The sequence below is a fragment of the Camponotus floridanus genome, unplaced genomic scaffold (assembly GCF_003227725.1).
Source record: "Camponotus floridanus strain SB8 unplaced genomic scaffold, Cflo_v7.5 scaffold93, whole genome shotgun sequence".
In the NCBI taxonomy this organism is placed as follows: domain Eukaryota; kingdom Metazoa; phylum Arthropoda; class Insecta; order Hymenoptera; family Formicidae; genus Camponotus; species Camponotus floridanus.
The window spans coordinates 485,139-505,316 of NW_020229864.1; the positions used below are offsets into that span (position 1 = coordinate 485,139).

The window sequence follows — 20,178 nt, forward strand, 5'->3', positions numbered from 1 at the left end:
TTAAGAGAATACTCGACTGTGAATTTTTTGAGTCTTACGCCTTACAACCTTACACGTCATCTACAATGGCAATAGGATTAATGGATTAAAACTGTAACTTAAGGAATTGACCAATCACAGTCAAGTATTAAGAGAATACTCGACTATGATTGGTCAATTTATTGAGTTACAGCTTTAATGCATTAATCCCATCCTAGAAGACGATAGAAATGATGATAAAGTTAGCCGTAAGCAGAAATAACTAGGATTTTAACCAATTTACATCATTTCTATCGTCTTCTAGGATACATAAAGCAATATAATTTCTGATTGGTTCTTCAGCTTACGTTTACGTTTTATGTTTATGATTACGGCAATTCATGTGCGAAAGCCTTTACAACTTTAGGGCCTCCGCACAAGGTGTTCCGTATCGCATTAGGCCGGGTCTACAATAGGCAATTTAAGCTTTAAGCCTTAGGAGATTGACCAATCACAGTCAAGTTTACAATCTATACGGAACGTAATGCGATACGGAACACCTTGTGCGGAGGCCCTAAGCTAGCAGCACAGGCTTTTGCATTGGCATAAACATAAGCATGAGGAAATTGATTGTCCACAAGTGTATAAGAAAATAGGCCGCAGCACACACTTTTGCATAAGCGCATAACCATAAGCATAAGAAAATTGATTGATTGATTTTCTTATGAACATACTTGGGGACCAATTAATTTCCTTATACTTATGGTTACGCGCTTATGCAAAAGTCTATACTCCCCGCTTTATGAATCCATCAATTTTCTTATACACATGTTATACGCTATATAAATTTGTCTGGATATGTTTACTAAATATTTTATCTGCATATGATGAAATTTTACTTTGTTAAATCTTTATTATGGAAAAAAATTTTTCTAATTTAAAATATTTAAATAATTTAAATTTAAAATAATTAAATGTTATGTTTTTTTAAATAAGAGGGAAAAGGCGCGATAGTCGGCATTGATTTAAATCTATATATATATATATATATATATATATATATATATATATATATCAATGGAAATAATCATGTATTAATAATAATATTCGTAGAATTTAACGAAATTTAACAGGGATTTGGAGTTTTTATGTTAAGAATGTTCCTTCAGTCTTAATATATTATTCACAAGAAACAGTGATATTTATATCGTGATAAATAGTTACTGCGTTTGAAGGTAACGTACTGATTATAAATTATAAATTGAGATATCAATCAAGCTCAAACTGACACGTGTCGAGACTCCAGAACCGAATCGAGTCGAACCGAGCCGAATCAAACCGCCATTCCAGTGAATTACATACTGGCATGATTTTACATTATTGTAGAACACAAAAGTACAGGAAAAAATGATGAATAATATAATATTTCTTTAACACGTGAGAGAGATCAACATTTAAAGTCTAATCAGCGGTAAATATGAAAAATACTTTTAGCATTGACAACTTTCATTATAACGATGAATAAAGCGTCCAGCAAAAGGATTATACAGTAGAAAAATAGAAGATTGACCGATCGTATACATAACACACGTACACATACACACGTACACATACATACACATATACATGTATATATTTATTGAATTCCATGAATATATACCTATCACCTATGTCGGCGTTGCGGTAGTTCTTGATGTGTAAACAATTTGTCGAAATGCACGTTTCATTTGGGACAATGATTTATTATGTAAACCGCACATGAGGCGAAGGCTATGGTGAGAAAAAAGTGTATGAGATTTCCTCGAGTTTTTGCAACGGATGGTGGTTCTCGAAAATGACTGACTCTGCCTCCTCTACTTTTGTCAGGTAAAGACATCCGTCATTCGTATAAGTTATACACGATCTTTTGCGATTTTTGTTACATTTTCTCTCACAAATTACTAAATATTCATATATAACGCACATTGTAAGATGAAAACGTTCTCGTTTTCTAAGATAAATAACGCAGCAAAATACTTGTATATTTCATGAGAATAAACGTATGTCCAATCCTAACCTTATATCATGTGAACGAAGAAAATGAGCAAGAAAAGAGATAAATAAATCATATCCATACATACATTATATACATATATATGTATATAGATATATACAGATAGATATGTACAGAAAAGAAAAAATAATTAATAAATTATCAGTAATTGTTGTTACAATTAAATAATATAAAATGTAATTATTTCAAAAATTTTAACCAAATACTAAGAGAGTTTCAACTATACTAATATATACAAATATATACACATACATACCCATATACATATACACATTATATATATATATATATAATATAGTATAATTGTCTTTTTTAGCATTTGGTTAAAATTATATGAACAAGAATTTATTTTATTAAGAACATTTATATTAATTTTTTCATATGATTTATTAATTATTAACAAAATATAATTATTTACGCAATTTCAGTTTCTAAATTTGTTAATATACATGTGTTCTACATTTTCTTAAAACAACTATGTTATTAATGCTACTGTTTGAAATAATACAATTTGAATTCTACTGTACTGTGCTTGATTCTTTAATGCTGTAATTGCATACAGAGATTTACTCCTCCTTGAATGATTAAGTTTCAATGTAAAATTCTATTATAATAGAAAACATTTATATTAACAAGAAAATATTTTTTTTTTTGTTATTTTTAGATATATGTAATTATAATCTATATTTATTATATATATAAAAATTATTTAATTTTATTAATTATATAATAATTATATATAATTATAGTGCACTAATAATAATTAATAAGTTATAAAAAAATTTTAGAATAAATCAGAAAAATTTTTTTTTAGCTTTTATTTTTTACATACATTTATATTTTGTATATATTTATATCATGTTTATTTATTTTATATATGTATCATATATAATTCATATATATTAAATAAAAAAATCTGAACAATTGCAGTTAGTATTAATGGATTTATTCTTTATATTTAAATACGTATTTATATAAAACATTGTACAAAATACGCTTATATTCAAGATATAAAATAATATACATATATTTTTTATATTAATGAAGAATTGTTTGTTACAATTGCATATCTTCAAAACATTCATATTTTTTGTAATTTTAATCACATACATAACATAAGCTTTATTATAATATAAGTTTATTTGTATGTGTAAAATTATTCTAATATAAAATATTAATTTGCACATAATGTACATAATGTATATAACGTACGTAATGTATATAATGTATAAACATCCATTTATGTTTATAAATAAAGAGGTAAAAGGTAACAAAATGTTTCTATATAAAATAATTTCTTTTTTAATATTTGCTGTCTTCTCTATCTCTATTGAATCGTTTCTACTAAATTAAGCAATTATTAACTTGACTCTCTCATCTTAATAATTCTTAAACAATTCCAACTTTTCTAGCATAAGCTACTTATAAGGTATTTAATATTATTTTAAAATAAAAAATAATTTATATAATAATAATTTATATATAGTAATAAAAGATACTAAGGAATACATAAATTTGATTATAATCTATATAATCTATTTTTGTTAAAGTAAATCAATAATTGATTTGAAGATATTTAAACATATGATATAGAAATCTTAACTGGAATATATATCTTGCAGAATAATTAGCAACGTAGTGACTTTACTGAAATGTGTTGCTCGAACGGCATTTGTGATATTAAACAATGTCTATTGTATACCTACATATGTAGTATGGATGATGTTATTGTTTCCTGTGAAAGTATATCAACCTCAAGTATATTGGCGAATCGAAGGCCTATTTTTCCACTGGTTGTTGGCAATGGTATCAATGTGGACTTGGTCTGCAGGTTACGACAGTAAGTATTAATATTAATATACAAATTGAAGAAGTTGCTTAGACTTAGCTGTTTTAGACTTAAGGTGTGATTATCTTTTGTCCAACAGTAATAGAACAAGGTGATGACATACAGCAGATTATAAATGAAAAAACATTAGTTATAGCAAATCATCAGAGCACTGGTGATGTTCCTATATTAATGACAACATTTAATGCCAAACCAAATGTTTTACCCAATTTAATGTGGATAATGGATAGGGTGTTCAAATTTACTAATTTTGGGATAGTTTCTATATTACATCAAGATTTCTTTATTGTATCGGTAAGTATAAGCTTTTCTTAATTTCCTTGGAGTTCATTGCAGTCATATTGAGTCAATAAAATCATGAATGAGAAATATAGAAACGAGAAATCAAGTAAAATCAAGTAAATCTTTTTCTTGGAAAATATGAAAATTAATTTTTTTCATATGCCACCACTCGTATTTATAAAATATAAAACAATCAAATTATTATAGTTAAGAAAATTATATTTTATAGTAATTCATTATCGTTCTTTTTTTCTGAAAAATTATTATCGTATAATATATATTATATATATAAATATATATATAAATATAATATATATAATATACAGGGTGAGTCATTTTAATCAATACACTCGAATATCTCGAAAACAGCACTCTTCAGAAAGAAATGTTTCAAACAAAAATTGTAGAGTATGAAGGGGGACATAAGATGGTAGCATTGGTTTGACCTTGGAAAGTCATTTGAAGGTCACATAAAAGTCACCTTCAATTTCTTAAATTGAACCCACTATTTTTCATTACATATTCTTGTAGCTTATCTCGAGAGCTTTCCAAAACACTACAGACAAATGTTTTTTCATTAAGTACTTTTTGAGTTATAAGGCTTCAAAGTTTGCAGTACTTCGATATATGCAAAATATCTCGTAAAATATTTAGTTTTCGGTAGTCTTACCCTAATACTTTTATGCACAGGATAATGAGACAAAACTATTGGTGCAAAGAAAACGCATGATTGTTTATAACAAAAAGTGCATTGCAAATTACACATTTTTTATTATAAACAATCATACGTTTTCTTTGCACCAATAGTTTTGTCTCATTATCCTGTGCATAAAAGTATTAGGGTAAGACTACCGAAAACTAAATATTTTACGAGATATTTTGCATTTTATATCGAAGTACTGCAAACTTTGAAGCCTTATAACTCAAAAAGTACTTAATGAAAAAACATTTGTCTGTAGTGTTGTGGAAAGCTCTCGAGATAAGCTACAAGAATATGTAATGAAAAATAGTGGGTTCAATTTAAGAAATTGAAATTGACTTTTATGTGACCTTCAAATGACTTTCCAAGGTCAAACCAATGCTACCATCTTATGTCCCCCTTCACACCCTACAATTTTTGTTTGAAACATTTCTTTCTGAAGAGTGCTGTTTTCGAGATATTCGAGTGTATTGATTAAAATGACTCACCCTGTATATTAATAATAAAAATTATTAATTATTAATTTTGGAAAACAATTAGTCATTACTATTATTATTACTCACATTATTATTACTAAAAATGTAATGAATTATTACTTTCATTGCAACTTTCATTCACTATTTTTTGTAATGCTATTAGAAATTAAACATTTAAAATTTATATTTTTATATATTTTTTTTTGGTATTAATAAAATATAACAAAAACACTATATACATAGAATTATATTATATGTAACATTTAAAGTATTATAATTTGTTATTTTTGAAAGTAAGCATTAATTATAGCAGAAAATGTTTACACAAAAATTGCTTAGTTTGAAGCAGGGAAAAAGACAGTGATTAATTTAATCTTGATTATAGATGCCAACATCATATGAAGGTCAATCTATGTATTTTAAAATAATCATTCTAATTTTTTTAAATTCAATTTTATTTTTCAATTTCATTCATTTTTAATTTTTATAAATTCATTTCTTGCAATATTCATTGTAAAGTTATAAGTGTCATAAGTTACAAGATGAAAATTGAATAATTTGCGAGATATTTCATATTTTAATTTGATAATTTTATATAAATTATAAAAAATATCTCGTAAAATATTCATTTTTGATCTTATCTCAATAGTTTTGTGCATTACATAATAAGAGGAATCAATTGGTGTAAGGAAAACACATAACTATTTATAAAATATGTAGCTACTTATTGCAAATTCATATTTTTTGAAAAAACTTACTTTTCAAAAATTAAAATATAAAATATCTCGTAACTATTCAATTTTTAGCCATTTTATCCTAATTTTTATATATAACTTTCATATTGAATATTGTGAAGAGTTGATTTATATAAAACTAAGTTAGTTCTATTTAAAAAACTAAATTAATCTTTACATAATGTTGACATCTCTAAGATCAAATTAATATCTTTATTTTTTCAATCTAAAATATTTTTTGTTATAATTTCAGAAATAACAGATTGTAGTATTTTAAATGCTCTACTTTGTATAATATTTTGATATTAACATCACTAAAGTATATAATAATTTTGATTATAATTTTAAATCGTAATATAAAGAACATTTTTTAAAAAATTGCAAATTTTTGTCTGAAAAGTTTGTAAATGTAAATAAAAAAAATCCTTTCTTGATTTTCCTTTTTATATATTCACTTTATTAAAATTGTTTATTAATTTATAAAAATTTAATGTCGTTTATATGTATATCTGTATTTCTTTATTGGACCAATATAATGTTCTCTTTATGTTTTCTTGCACAGACATTATTAAAATTATGTTTATATAGGTTTGCAAAGTACAAAAATAATTATTAAATTTATGTCAAAAAAATTATCAAATTTACTTTTTCCATTACAATCACTTCATAACAATATATATACCCGGTAAAAAATTTTTCAGATATAACTAAACAAAACTGATTATATACATTATATCTAAGCGTATACAAAAACGTATGCTCTGATAAAATCATATGTGATATTATATATAATCGTATAAGACTGTATATAATTTTACTTTTTTTATATAAATAGACATGGCCTTTTTTTTCCTGGGGATCATTAAGCACAAAACAAAATGTTTCACTTATCCGTTGTTCATGAGTGCATTGAGGGAAAGATACATACAGGGTGACCCATTTTAATCTCCCCACCTAAATTTCTCGGAACCTAAGCAAAATAGAGAAAAATGTTTTAGACAAAAGTTAGTTTTCATTAATATATAATTAAGTTAGTTTTCATTAAGTACTTTCCAAGTTATGAGGCTTGAAATCATTTTTTAATTTTACATAAACCGTAAAATATCTTGTAAAATATTCATTTTTCGATTATTTTACCTTAATACTTTTATGTACAAAATAATGAGAAGAATCAATTGGTGTAAAGAAAACTCATAGCTGTTTCGAAAAAAAAAATGTAATTTGCAATTAACAATTACATATTTTTTCTTAAAAATAACTATGTCTTTTCTTTACACCAATTGATTCCTCTCATTATTTTGTACATAAAAGTATTAAGGTAAAATAATCGAAAAATGAATATTTTACAAGATATTTTACAGTTTATGTAAAATTAAAAAATGATTTCAAGCCTCATAACTTGGAAAGTACTTAATGAAAACTAACTTAATTATAGTGTTTTGGAAAGCTCTTGAGATGAGCTACAAGAATATGCAAAAGCATATAGAGTGTCCCATTTAAAAAGTTGGAGCTGACCTTCGCGTGTCCTTCAGGTGGCTCTTCAAGATCAAACTAATGACACTATCTTATGTCCCCCTTGAAACTATAAACTTTTGTCTAAAACATTTTTCTCTATCTTGCTTAGGTTCCGAGAAATTTAGGTGGGAAGATTAAAATGGGTCACCCTGTATACATTTTGATCAAAATTTCTCATTTATATAGAATCGAAATTATATAATACAATTATGTATGATTGTATCTGAACTATATTTGTTATTTATACATATTTATATATGACGCAAGGCTTACATATAATTATATATTTAACTAACAGAAATTCATGTATAATTATACATAAAACATTGTATACAATTTGTAAATACATTGTACACAACATTATATACAAGTATGCAAAATGCGCACTTATATTTAATTATATGTAAGAGTTATTGCACTTATACAGGGTGACCCATTTTAAATTAGGCAGCCAAATAACTCGAAAAATAAGCACACTACGAAAAAATGGTTACAATCAAAATTTCGTCATTTCGAGGGGGACGTACAATGACGTTAAAATCAGCCCCCCCACCCCTCCCCCTGGGCGGTGAGGGGGGGCAAGTTTGAAATCTTAAATGGGAACCCCTATTTTTCATTGCATATTCTTGTAGCTTATCTCGAGAGCTTTCCAAAACACTATAATTAAGTACCTTTTTATTAAGTACTTTTTGAGTTATAAGGCTTGAAATAATTTCTTAATTTTACATAAACCATAAAATATCTAGTAAACCATTCATTTTTCGATTATCTTACCTTCATACTTTTATGTACAAAATAATGAGAGGAATCAATTGGTGTAAAGAAAACACATAGTTGTTTCTAAGAAAAAATATGTAATTTGCAATTAACAATTCCATATTTTTTCTTAAAAACAACTGTATGTTTTCTTTACACCAATTGATTCCTCTCATTATTTTGTACATAAAAGTATGAAGGTAAGATAATCGAAAAATGAATGGTTTACTAGATATTTTATGGTTTATGTAAAATTAAGAAATTATTTCAAGCCTTATAACTCAAAAAGTACTTAATAAAAAGGTACTTAATTATAGTGTTTTGGAAAGCTCTCGAGATAAGCTACAAGAATATGCAATGAAAAATAGGGGTTCCCATTTAAGATTTCAAACTTGCCCCCCCTCACCGCCCAGGGGGAGGGGTGGGGGGGCTGATTTTAACGTCATTGTACGTCCCCCTCGAAATGACGAAATTTTAATTCTAACCATTTTTTCGTAGTGTGCTTATTTTTCGAGTTATTTGGCTGCCTAAGTTAAAATGGGTCACCCTGTATATAAATATTTATAATGTCCTGTATTCTATTATTTATAATTATACATATTTTTGCACTTATATATTTATTACTTATATATTATATTGTTGCAATTATATATGATTTTGTACAATTATTATTCAATTCTGCATGAATATACATGAAAAATTTTTTACCGGGTATACACACACACACACACACACACACACAGATAAATTATTTTAATAAAATCTACTTATTTTATTGTCCTGTATATATAAATGTGTATAAATAAATCAATACATATTTTATACTTCCAGTAAAAATAAATATAGCACACATGCAATTAAGATTTATTGCTTTTGATAAAACTATTCCAAAATAAAAATATTTGATATATTTATTTCTAATAATATATAATTTAATAAACTACATTGCTAGATCAAGAATCTCTTAAAAATTCACTGATTTCATTAAATATAGCTATTTCTGCTATTCTATAATTAAATATAGCTATTTTTGCTTTTCTGATTTGATGTGGAAAAGAATGCATTATCTTTCTCTTTCTCTCTATTATCTTCAACTATTATATATTAGATAACTACAGGGCCGTAAACGAAGAGAAGAAAGTTTAAAACAATTAGAAAAACATCTTAAAGAGTCTTACATACCACGGGATAGAAAATGGATGGTACTTTTCCCAGAAGGAGGTTTTCTATGCAAAAGACGGGAAACTTCACAAAAATACGCTAAGAAAAACAATTTACCTATTCTTGAAAATGTGACTTTGCCAAGGGTAGGAGCTATGCAAATGATATTTGATACTCTTGGACCAATATCAAGCAGGAACATGCAGGATCAACAGTTAAATTGTCGACCAAGTAAGATTGTATTTTGATGCATTAAACATTTTCTTGTATTTTATTAAAATTGATTTATTTATAGATTTGTAGAATTTATTTATATTCATGAAAACTTTACTCATTGTAAAAGTGTTATGATTATTAGTAATCTAATATTTTGTATCTACAGATATGACAGTAGCTAAACCAGAAATTAGTTGGATTCTTGACATAACAATAGCGTATCCACAAGGTAAGCCGCTTGACTTGCCTACTATTATAACTGGTTCAAGATCTCCATGTGAAACGGTATTATTTTATCGACTATTTCCTAGTTCAGTGGTAAGTGATTTAACTTGAAACATCGATTTTTGCTTAAATACGTGCAATGATATTTACATAATATAATGTAATATTGTTATAGGTTCCTCGTGAACCAGAACAATTATCTAAATGGTTGTACGACAGATGGGTAGAAAAAGAAGCACTCTTGGAGCATTTTTATAAATATGGAACGTTTCTTGGTACAAAAGGATCAGATGGAAGTGGTTCCAAAGTACATCAGGATCCACTAAGATTCCTAGTCCTTCATTTATTCTTCATAACATCTAGTTATATTCATTATAGTATGCTTGCGTACATGCTATCTTGCTTTTGGTAAGATATTTTATACATCATGTACAATGATCAATGTTTATAAAAGGAACTCACAGAGTAACGAAGTAAGATATCCTTGCCTTAAACGAACACTGATACCTATGAGAACAACTCTAATGAACATGTGCGAATTATCAAACTTAGCAAGCAAACCATTATAAAAATCGCTTGTGACCATTTATTTTTATTTAATATATAATACAATTGAGAAAACTATTTAAATATTTACAATCTTTGTTCTATAGATTAAAGCTCATAAAATTAGCATGTTTTGAATAAAATATCAATACATTTTAAAAATAAATATTAAAATAATATAAAAATAATGATAAAAATAAATATCAAATAATCGTCTCTATAATTTTTGTGATTATTACATATCTTCAAAATTATATTTTTATTATATCGTATACTCGTTCAACTGCACAAAATTATATACGAATTTTTATGTTAAAAAATTGCTTTTTCATAAATTACTATACTATTGTGTTTTCACAAACTTGATAACTTGAAATAGAACACTCTTAAAACAAAATTGTTGCTGACGTGCTAATTTGTAGATTTATAATCTTCGGATCATTTATGCGCGCGGGCGCGTGAGTTGTGAGTAATCAAAGTAAAAGTTTATAAATGTACAAATCAACATCATCAACGATTTTGATCATATGTAGGATTAAATTAGAAATATTGTAAATTTAGATAATACACACACACACACACACACACTTACACGTAAATAAATGCTTGTAATACGAAATGGTATGTACATAATCTCTTTTATGGAGATGTTAATAATACTTTTTGCTTACTTCATATTTTTTCTTTCAAATATATAAACATAATACTTATTTATCGATATCAGGCGATTATACGATTAATTCGCACATTTTGTATGCATAATAAATATAAGATTTTATAGACAGTCAAGTTTAGGTATATGTAATGATTCATATTAATTTTTACTATTTTCACTTATGATACACGTGGTCCGCGCATTTATTTCCACATATATCTGAAATCTGGCAGCATAATAAAAAGAAATTATTATATAGCGCCGCATGTGTGTGTTTTATAATGTAAGTTGATTACAAGTTAATTAGACATTCTATATAAAATGTGATTGCAATGTATAATAGCGAGAAAAATTTCTACTGTTGTCTACGAAATAGAATCTTTCAGAAAAAGTATCCATTCATTTGTGATATGATAGCAAAGAAAATATTTTTCAAGAAAAAAAAATGGTCCATCCTATAAATAAACATAACTTTTTAATATTATACTAGAAATTTTGTAATAAGTTCGTAATTCGTATTGAATATAAATTAGAATTAGAAAAGTAATATGTTTGAAAGTTAACAAAAATAAGGAAAATATTGTATTGATTATATGTGAAATATAGACAGGGAAGACATAATCTTCGGCATCAAATCCAAAAAATTATATTTTTTTGAGCATAAAGAAACAGTTTATTTGACAGTTGATACAGGCTTGCATAGTCTCACAAATCAAATAAATTATCAAATACGTCTTGAAATACGAATATCGTGTATATTTTGTAATTGATTTTATATGTATCATTCCTCTTATAGTAAAATCATATAACATTTTTAATTATAAGTCTACTTTAAGTATCTAGCTAAAAATAATTTATTAAGTGTAACTCTTAAAATTGCCTTTAATTATTATTCTGTTGTAAATTACAATGATGTTCTATTATATTTTTAAAAAATATTTAAGTGTAACTTGAAAAATATTTAATTTTTTTTAATATTCTTATATTTAATTTTTTAAAACATACTCTACATATTTTCATATGAGTATATATAATGTTTTTATCTTGTATCTTCTCGAATAAGTTTTACATTGAAACATACGAGTGTTTCGCGCGTCAAATTACGTGGAAGATAAAAATTGGTAGTGAATATTTTAGAGATTAATTAAAGAGTAAAAATAAACTTCTAAAAATATATTTCTAAAAAAGTAGTTAAACACGTGCTACATATGTACATAAATATTCAAATTTTTATATGTAACAATTAAAGTAAAAAAAATAAAAAAATCTTAAACACATGCATTTTAGTTAAAAATTTAGTTGTCCAAAAATACTTATTCTTTTTCCCTTAGCATAGAACAGGCAAAGTTCTTGCTCATATTGCTATCAATTAATCTTGTAGTTAGTAAAGTGAGTTGTGTATATATCAAGCAGACAAAATGTAGCATATTGTTATGTCCTTGAGTTCAGCCATCGTGGTATCAGATCAAGTCGGCGTTAAGTAACAATATGATCAGATGTAAAGATTGTATTTTTGGAGAGAAGAAGAAACAAAATAATCTAGGGAAGGCTTCTGTAAAAGTTTAAAAATGTATGTACAATAAAAGCTTTTCCAATTTTCTTCATAAGGACAAGAGAATTAATTGAGGGTAAGTAAATGATTTTATACTAACCAGAACTACAAAACATTGATGATATCCTAAGTAGAAAAATCACAGTTACAAAGTGCGAATTAACACGTTCCATGCTATGTGAGTCATATACACTCCACTTTAAATTGTCAATTCAATTTTTTATGTAGTACCTTTTAACTTCTATTTTTTTCTTCATAATTGTGATTTCTATGATTTTAATATTATAAGTATTGTAAGCTATATGCCATTAACAAAACTGTTAATCCTGATAACATGGGCAACGGAAAATAATCTAAATTCGATTCGGAACAGAAGTCATCTAAAATCAGCTCGACACGGGACGTGTTAATGTTACGATGAAACAAGTTGGATCTTAGATTATAATAATTATAATAATTTCCACAGTCAAGTTTACATTTCAAGAACTATGTTTGGGAGGGAAATATATAGTTAATATATATAAATATATAGTTTAGAAAATTGTTTTCTTTTGAATTTAGATTGAAAAAGCAAGATATCGCTTGATAGAATGAAGTCGTTTTCGAGATGTGATGTATAAATTAAAATATGACAATAAAATGTGCCATGTCTATGCATGCTGTTGCCGCGTACTGTAAGTATTTTCTTCTTAGACTTTAATGGCCTCTTCTGATCTGGTGTCGATCAAGAAATCCTGGCCAACAACGAGTTAATAGTAAAAGTATAATAGGAGAGGTCAATTAGAGGGTAGCATTCCAAGAGGAGGTATTTTTCAGAGATGCAAATCACAAGCTTTTAAAAAGGAAACTAGGGCATGAATAATCCCAGAGAGAGGATTAATTAAGAGTTCTGAAATCTTGTAGGGGCGTGATAATCCTTTGTATCTTGAGAGACGATTCAAGAGGGATGTCCTGTGAGCAGCGTATAACGGGCAATTCCAAAATATGTGATCCGCATCTTGAATGATGTAGCCGCACTGGCAGTGGGAGTCTGAAACGAGTTTGCAACGTTTAAGACTGTAATTTAAAGCGTAGTGATCGCTCCTAAGCCTGCAACAGGTTACGATACTTTCTCTGTTGATTTTAAGTTTATGGAACCAGGGTTTTAATGTGATTTCCTTGAAGGACGCAAAATATTTCGTTCCTTTAAATCTGCCTTGGATCTTGAGGAGGCGAGAGGAGCTTTCGACGTATTTTCTCCGAGGGATAGAGAAGAAGTCAGAATGAGGAAGTTGTTTTCCAGATAATTTCCCTGAGGAGATGGCTCTTTTCGCCAGTATGTCAGCTGTTTCATTTCCCAAAATACCGGTGTGTGCCGGAATCCAGACAATAGAGTTATCCAATCCTTTTAATTTTATATCGTAAAGTCTTTGTTTGATAGCAAAAATTACATAGTTGTAGGAATGCGCCAAATTGACAGAAAGCAGAGCTTCAGTAACAGATTTGGAATCGGTAAAAATGACGGAATTTTTGATAGAATGGAGTGAGATGTAATCGAGAGTATAGAGGATAGCAAGAGCTTCACCAGTAAAGATGGATGAATAAGACTGAGTTTTGTAGAGTAGTTGTAAATGAGGAGAAGGAGAGTAGGTTGCAAAACCGACATAGTCGTCGGATCTATTTTTAGAGGCATCGGTAAAAAAACAGGTGGAAGAGGATATTAACGTATTATAGATTTCCATAAAGGATATCTGGGGGATGGGTGCATTTTTGATTTTCTCTACTTCAGAAGGAGGTGTGATGATAACAGAAGGGAAAAATATAAGAGAATCATAACTTATGGAGTAAACTGCTGGGTAATCAGATTTTGAGACATAGATTTTGAGTCGAAGATAAACATTAAAGACTTTGAATAAAATAAATTTTTCGGAAGAATTACGTTTGCGGGATCTACGTGAATACCAAAGAAGAGCAAAAAGTTTGTCAATGAGCGGATGAGAATCAAGAGCAAATGTTTTTAAAATGTATTTAGAGGTGAGAAATTCGAAGCGAAATCTTATGGGACCCTCGCCAGCTTCCGCTAGAACGATGTTCGTAGGTGTGGTTTTGCGGAGGCCCAAGCAAGAACGCAGAGCGCGCAATTGGATACATTCAAGATGACGCATAAAGAGAGTGATTATTATAAGGGAAAGTAAGGCATCCGTATTTCATAGATCCCCTTATTAAAGCTTTATAGATATTTAAAAGAGATGAAGGTGCACCCCCCCACCAGGTACCTCTCAGCATATTGAGGATATTCAGAAGCTTGGAACACCGGGTAGAGAGAGAGAGAATGTGATTGCGGCCAAAAAGGCGAAAGTCAAGGGTAATACCGAGAAATTTATGGAAATCGGTTCCACCGTGTGATTACCGAGCTTAATGGAAAAAGCGAATGGATTTATATGTTTTTTGGTGAATATAACTAGAGAGGTTCTAGAAGGGGATACTGTGAGTCCTCTACCAGTGAGGTGTTTAATAGCTTTATTTGCAGAAGATTCGAGTTCAGTAAGAGCTTTATCTATCTGGGGAGAGCTAACGAAGATAGCAATATCGTCGGCGAATTGTACTAACTCACAATCTTCGCCTATGTGTTTACGTAATTTGGATATATAGATATTAAAGAGGATAGGGCTAAGGATAGAGCCTTGTGGAACTCCTTTGTAGGAGAAACGAGTATCTGAGAGCTCGCTGTTAATTACGAATTGTAATCTGCGAAAGTGGATAAGTGAGTAAATAAATTGGCATAGAGTCGGAGGCATACCAAGATCTACAAGGTCAGAGATGAGTATAGAAGGAATGACATCATCAAAAGCATTGGAAAGATCTAAGAAGAGGCATGCAGTGAAGGTGCCTCGGATAAAACTGGTATGTATTTCTGTAGTGAGTATAGAAAGGTTGTCTTGACAAGAACGAAATTTACGAAATCCAAATTGAGAGGAAGGTAATTTTTCGTATCTTTCCATCCACCAGTCGAGTCTGAGGAGGATAAGCTTTTCCATAATTTTAAGACAACAAGAGGTGAGTGATATAGGGCGAAATTTTCCTGGTGAAGATTTTGGAATTAGGAAAATCAGTGAATGGGTCCATGAATCGGGGAATTCACCCGCAAAAAAGAGGTTGTTTAGAATAGAAAGAAAAATTGAGAGGTAAGATGTGGGAAGGCAAGAAAGCGTAAAATAATCTATTTGATCTATTCCGGGGGAAGAGGATTTATTTTTGAGAGCGGAGATAACATGGTGGAGTTCCTCGAGCTGAAAGGGAGAGTCGAAAATGCGACAAGAGTAAGAATAGTTCGAAAAAAGGTGAGTAAGAGAAAGCTTATAAAGACATGAAGGAGGGGAGATAGAGTTAATGAGGTCAGAAATTTCAGGTGAGATATCATTTGAAAAAGGAGAGGGAGAGAGGGAATAGTATTAAGAAATCTGTTCTTAAATCTTCTAACAAATCGCCACAGTGTGGAGATACTGGTAGAGGTAGTAATAGACTCACAGAAGGCCCTCCAGCCCGTGCGTTTTGCTTGTCGAAGGATTTTTCTAATGGAAGCTTCCTGTTTTTTGAGGTTAAGGTAATTTGAGCTAGAGGGATTTCCACGAAAGGCACGGAGCGCCTTTTTTCTGAGTTCAACAGCTCGAGAACAGGTCGTTCCACCAAGGTGCAGGAGGGCGAGTAAGGTGTGACGAGTGAGATTTGGTAAGCAAGGAATTTTTTTGTTGAAGCTGAGGAGAAGTGAGATTGGAAGATTTGCATGCTGGAAGTAAAGAATTAATAGTATCAACTAAAAAGCTGCAAAAGATGTCATATTTTTCAGATGGAGAAGTGGCTTGATCAATACTTTCCGAAAGAGAGGAGAAAGAAAGCGAGAAGGCGGCAGAGAGAGTCTTACGACCAATCTTAGAAGAAGGGAGTTTATGGGAAAAGAAGGAGCGTGATTGAATAGGAAGACTGAAAGAAATTATGGTTGGTATATGATCGCTACCCATCGTGTCATCATAGGAGTTCCAGGTGCAGTAGGGAGTTAAACTCGAGGAGACAAAAGTTAAATCGATTACAGAGGAGGAATGGACAGAGTATGAGATGTAAGTAAGGGTGCCGTCATTGATAGGGAAGAGGGAAAATTCTTGGGAAGAGTTTAGCAGAGAGATGCCCACAGTATTATTGTGATTACAGCCCCAAGAGACACGATGAGCATTAAAATCGCCTGTGATGACGATATGACCAGGAGATGGAATAGAATCGAAAAGATTTTCCCAAGTAAAGGAAGGAGAATTAGAGGGGTGTCTATAGAGCGAGATGATAAATAAATCGACATGTAAAGAGGAAATTTTTGCTCCCACCGTCTCAAGGGAATCCTCTAGATAAAATATAGAGTTAAGCTTTGTGAAAGGAATCGTATTTTTGATGGCGAGGAGAACACCGCCAGATTTATTGGAAGGACCGTCCCTCCGAAGGATGTGAAAATCTTTAAGAGAAAAAATTTTATCTGAAGAGAGCCATGTTTCGGACAGCGCAAGGATGTCGAATTGTTTACAGATGTGGGAGAGGAAGTCAATTTTGTTAAGAATACCATGGCAATTCCATTATAGCAGGGTAAGATCATTATGAGAGATTATTCGACTCATATTATGTGGAAGGGGGAGAGGAAGGATTGTTAGAGCTAGCAGGGAGATTACGGATAAAATGGATGATAGAAGGAACAAATTCGGGTAGATTAGAAGAGGAGAGTAAGGGGGGCGAACCCATGCAGCGGAATGGCGTAACGCGGAACGAGAGCGGAACCAATCACAAGCGTTCAGTGGTTTTCATCGTTTTTGTCGATTTTCCGCTGTTTTCAACGGCTTTTAGCGGAATGGATTTTAGCGGAACGGTGCTAACTGTATGTACATTTAACCTCAAAGTGTGCAATCAATGCAATCAGTGCAATACATGTGATATAATATATATTAAGATAGAGAATAATATATTTACCATGAGTACGAATACGAAATTATCACAATTAGTAAGTAATTATCACAATTAGTAAAAAAATATTTAAGTTTAATTATTCTTGTATGCACGTACGTATTTGGATTTGTGTTACAATTTTTACATTACAACTTTTCTATCTTTTTCTATTTTAAAGCAATAATCTGTACTAAATGTATTTACAATTAATCTGTGCAGAGCAAGAAATGTGGATATTGTGGATGGATTTTAACAAATAACATGGATATACTTCAACCAATGCACCATGTTTTTCTGATTATGATATATGAAGCTATTAACACAATAATTATTGATGAAAATAACATTGTGACTATAGGTAAGTTAATTTTTATTTTTTTAATAAATTTTGAACATTATTTTCTTTTTTCTTTTTTTTTCATGTCTTGTTCTTATTTTTTCTCTTTTTTTATCCTTCTCGCATTATAGCCAGATCTATTTACAACTACTAACAATAAGTAGAGAATAATGCCTGTATTATTGCAACATATGTATATTTTTCAGGATATAAACCTGGTATTGAAGTCAATTGTTCTAATTCACAAGATACAGATGAAATGTTGATAGCATGTGTTTCTCAGAAACCTGCTTTATATCATCATCGATTACCAGTTTCTGAGCGAACAAATTTGAAAAAAAATGCCTTGTGGCAAGAAGTTTGCAATATGATGGGAGGTATGCATAACTATTATTTTTAATTTTTATTGATCAATGTTATTATTTTTTACACATAATTAACATAACACAATTAAAACAATTAACATATACAGATCAACTGTTTTAATATAATGTTAAGATCATTATTTTAAATCTTTAACTGACTACTTTAACTGACTCATGTATTATATATAAATAATATTGTATGTAAAAAAGTATTATCTCTTATAATATTTTTAATATGACAGACATCATGGACGTTACCGCTGCCAAAAAGAGATGGAAATATTTAAAGGACTGTTATGCAAAGGATAGAAAGAAAAGCAACGAGTACATACCAAGTGGATCAGCAGCTCCTAAAGCACGGAAAAATACTTTCCGTTTTTACGAGGCCATGAGCTTTTTAAACGATTGTATGGAAACAAGACAGTATGTATCACTCTCTTTAGGTTCTTGCACGTAAAATGATTTTATTGTAACATTTTATTTAGTTTAGTTTTTTCATTTCTTATTTATTGAGAATTTCTAACATTGAAATAGCAGTGAAGCTGCTCTTACCATATATTATTAACAATAAATTGTTAATTAATTTTTTGACTTTTATTTTTTTATTTTATTAGAACAGTAAGCACTCTGCCCAGAAATTCATCAGTCTCAAACAATCCATCTGTATCAATATCACAGGCATTGACACTACGGGCATCATCAATAGCATCGACTTTTAATATGTCGGAGAATGGGAACACTGCATCATCATCTGAGAATGCAGAAGAATGTGCTACATTAAGTTCTAATTCCTATTCATCGAAAAGTATGTACAATTATTAATATTATGTTTAATAATATAAAATTTGCTTTAAATGTTTATTACAACTTGTTTTTCTTATACACAAACGTAAATTCGTATCATTATGCAGTTTTAGATTTTATCCAGCTTAGACTTATACCAGCTTAGACTTTATCAAAATTTATTTAAAAAATAAAAATATAAAAGAAATAAAATGTATATTTCACAAATTCTTATAATTTTATGAAATATACATTTGGTTTATTTTATATTTTAATTTTTTAAATAATTTTTGAAATAATTTTAATTTTTTAATTTTTTAAATAATTTTTGAATAAAATAAATCTAAATCTAAATCTGCATAATGATACGAATTCGCATATTATGAATTATAAAAGAAAAAAAATATTTATTTTTAATTTTTAAATTTACAAAAAATTTGAATTTAAAATCAAATATTTCAAAAAAATTCCGTTTTTCTTGGATAAACACATTTATTTTTATTATTATAACTTTTTATCATAATTGTATACATTACTTGTTTCTTTTTTTTTAGAAAAAAAATCAAAAAGAGATTCTAACAGTTTAGATGAAGTTTTTTTAACAACATTAATGGCCGAACCAGCGGCACAAAATGATCCAATCTCTAACTATGCACTGAGTTTAGCTGATGGGCTTCGCCGACTTCCTTATAATGAAAGAGCAAAATTGCAGATAGAGTTTCTGAGCAGGGTAATGGAAGTTCAAAACAGATTAGGTAATTACACATACATAATAGTATATATGTATGTAATAATAAGCATAATAAGTATGCATGTATAGGACTTATATGTACATTTTTATTGTTTTACATTTATTCATTTACATTTATTCTATTTTTATGATATATATAATATTTTTATTTCAGATTCAGAAATGTGTCCACCCTAACGCTACGATATATTTGCTAATAAGTGATTAAGTGATATTACATTATAAAATATAGTATATAAGCGATAAAATATCAGATGTTTTATAATTTTATTAAGTTTAACAAAGTTTTATTTTATTCACTATAA

At 28.9% G+C, this 20,178-nt stretch overlaps 2 protein-coding genes across 5 annotated transcripts; both read left to right on the forward strand.

Annotated features, from left to right (window-relative positions):
- The first annotated feature begins 1,084 nt into the window (after positions 1–1,084).
- Positions 1,085–10,608, forward strand: LOC105256512 (acyl-CoA:lysophosphatidylglycerol acyltransferase 1). 2 transcript variants are annotated; one of them, XM_020029148.1, is made up of 7 exons: positions 1,085–1,429; positions 1,646–1,824; positions 3,634–3,851; positions 3,940–4,154; positions 9,442–9,715; positions 9,867–10,018; positions 10,101–10,608. In XM_020029148.1, exons 2-7 carry the CDS (start codon positions 1,793–1,795, stop codon positions 10,335–10,337), a joined length of 1,128 nt encoding a protein of 375 aa, XP_019884707.1. In that variant the 5' UTR covers positions 1,085–1,429; positions 1,646–1,792; the 3' UTR covers positions 10,338–10,608. The 2 variants fall into 2 exon arrangements, with proteins under 2 accessions (XP_019884707.1, XP_025270783.1); XM_025414998.1 differs by having other exon boundaries at positions 1,085–1,824.
- Positions 10,609–16,661: 6,053 nt separating this feature from the next.
- Positions 16,662–20,117, forward strand: LOC105257598. 3 transcript variants are annotated; one of them, XM_025415016.1, is made up of 9 exons: positions 16,662–16,772; positions 16,864–17,283; positions 17,404–17,692; positions 17,857–17,995; positions 18,181–18,351; positions 18,582–18,762; positions 18,954–19,144; positions 19,677–19,877; positions 20,028–20,117. In XM_025415016.1, the coding sequence occupies exons 3-9, from the start codon at positions 17,435–17,437 to the stop codon at positions 20,048–20,050; spliced, it is 1,164 nt and encodes a 387-aa protein (XP_025270801.1). In that variant the 5' UTR covers positions 16,662–16,772; positions 16,864–17,283; positions 17,404–17,434; the 3' UTR covers positions 20,051–20,117. The 3 variants fall into 3 exon arrangements, with proteins under 3 accessions (XP_025270801.1, XP_025270800.1, XP_025270802.1); XM_025415015.1 differs by having other exon boundaries at positions 16,864–17,692; XM_025415017.1 differs by having other exon boundaries at positions 16,864–17,569.
- The last annotated feature ends 61 nt before the right edge of the window (positions 20,118–20,178 follow it).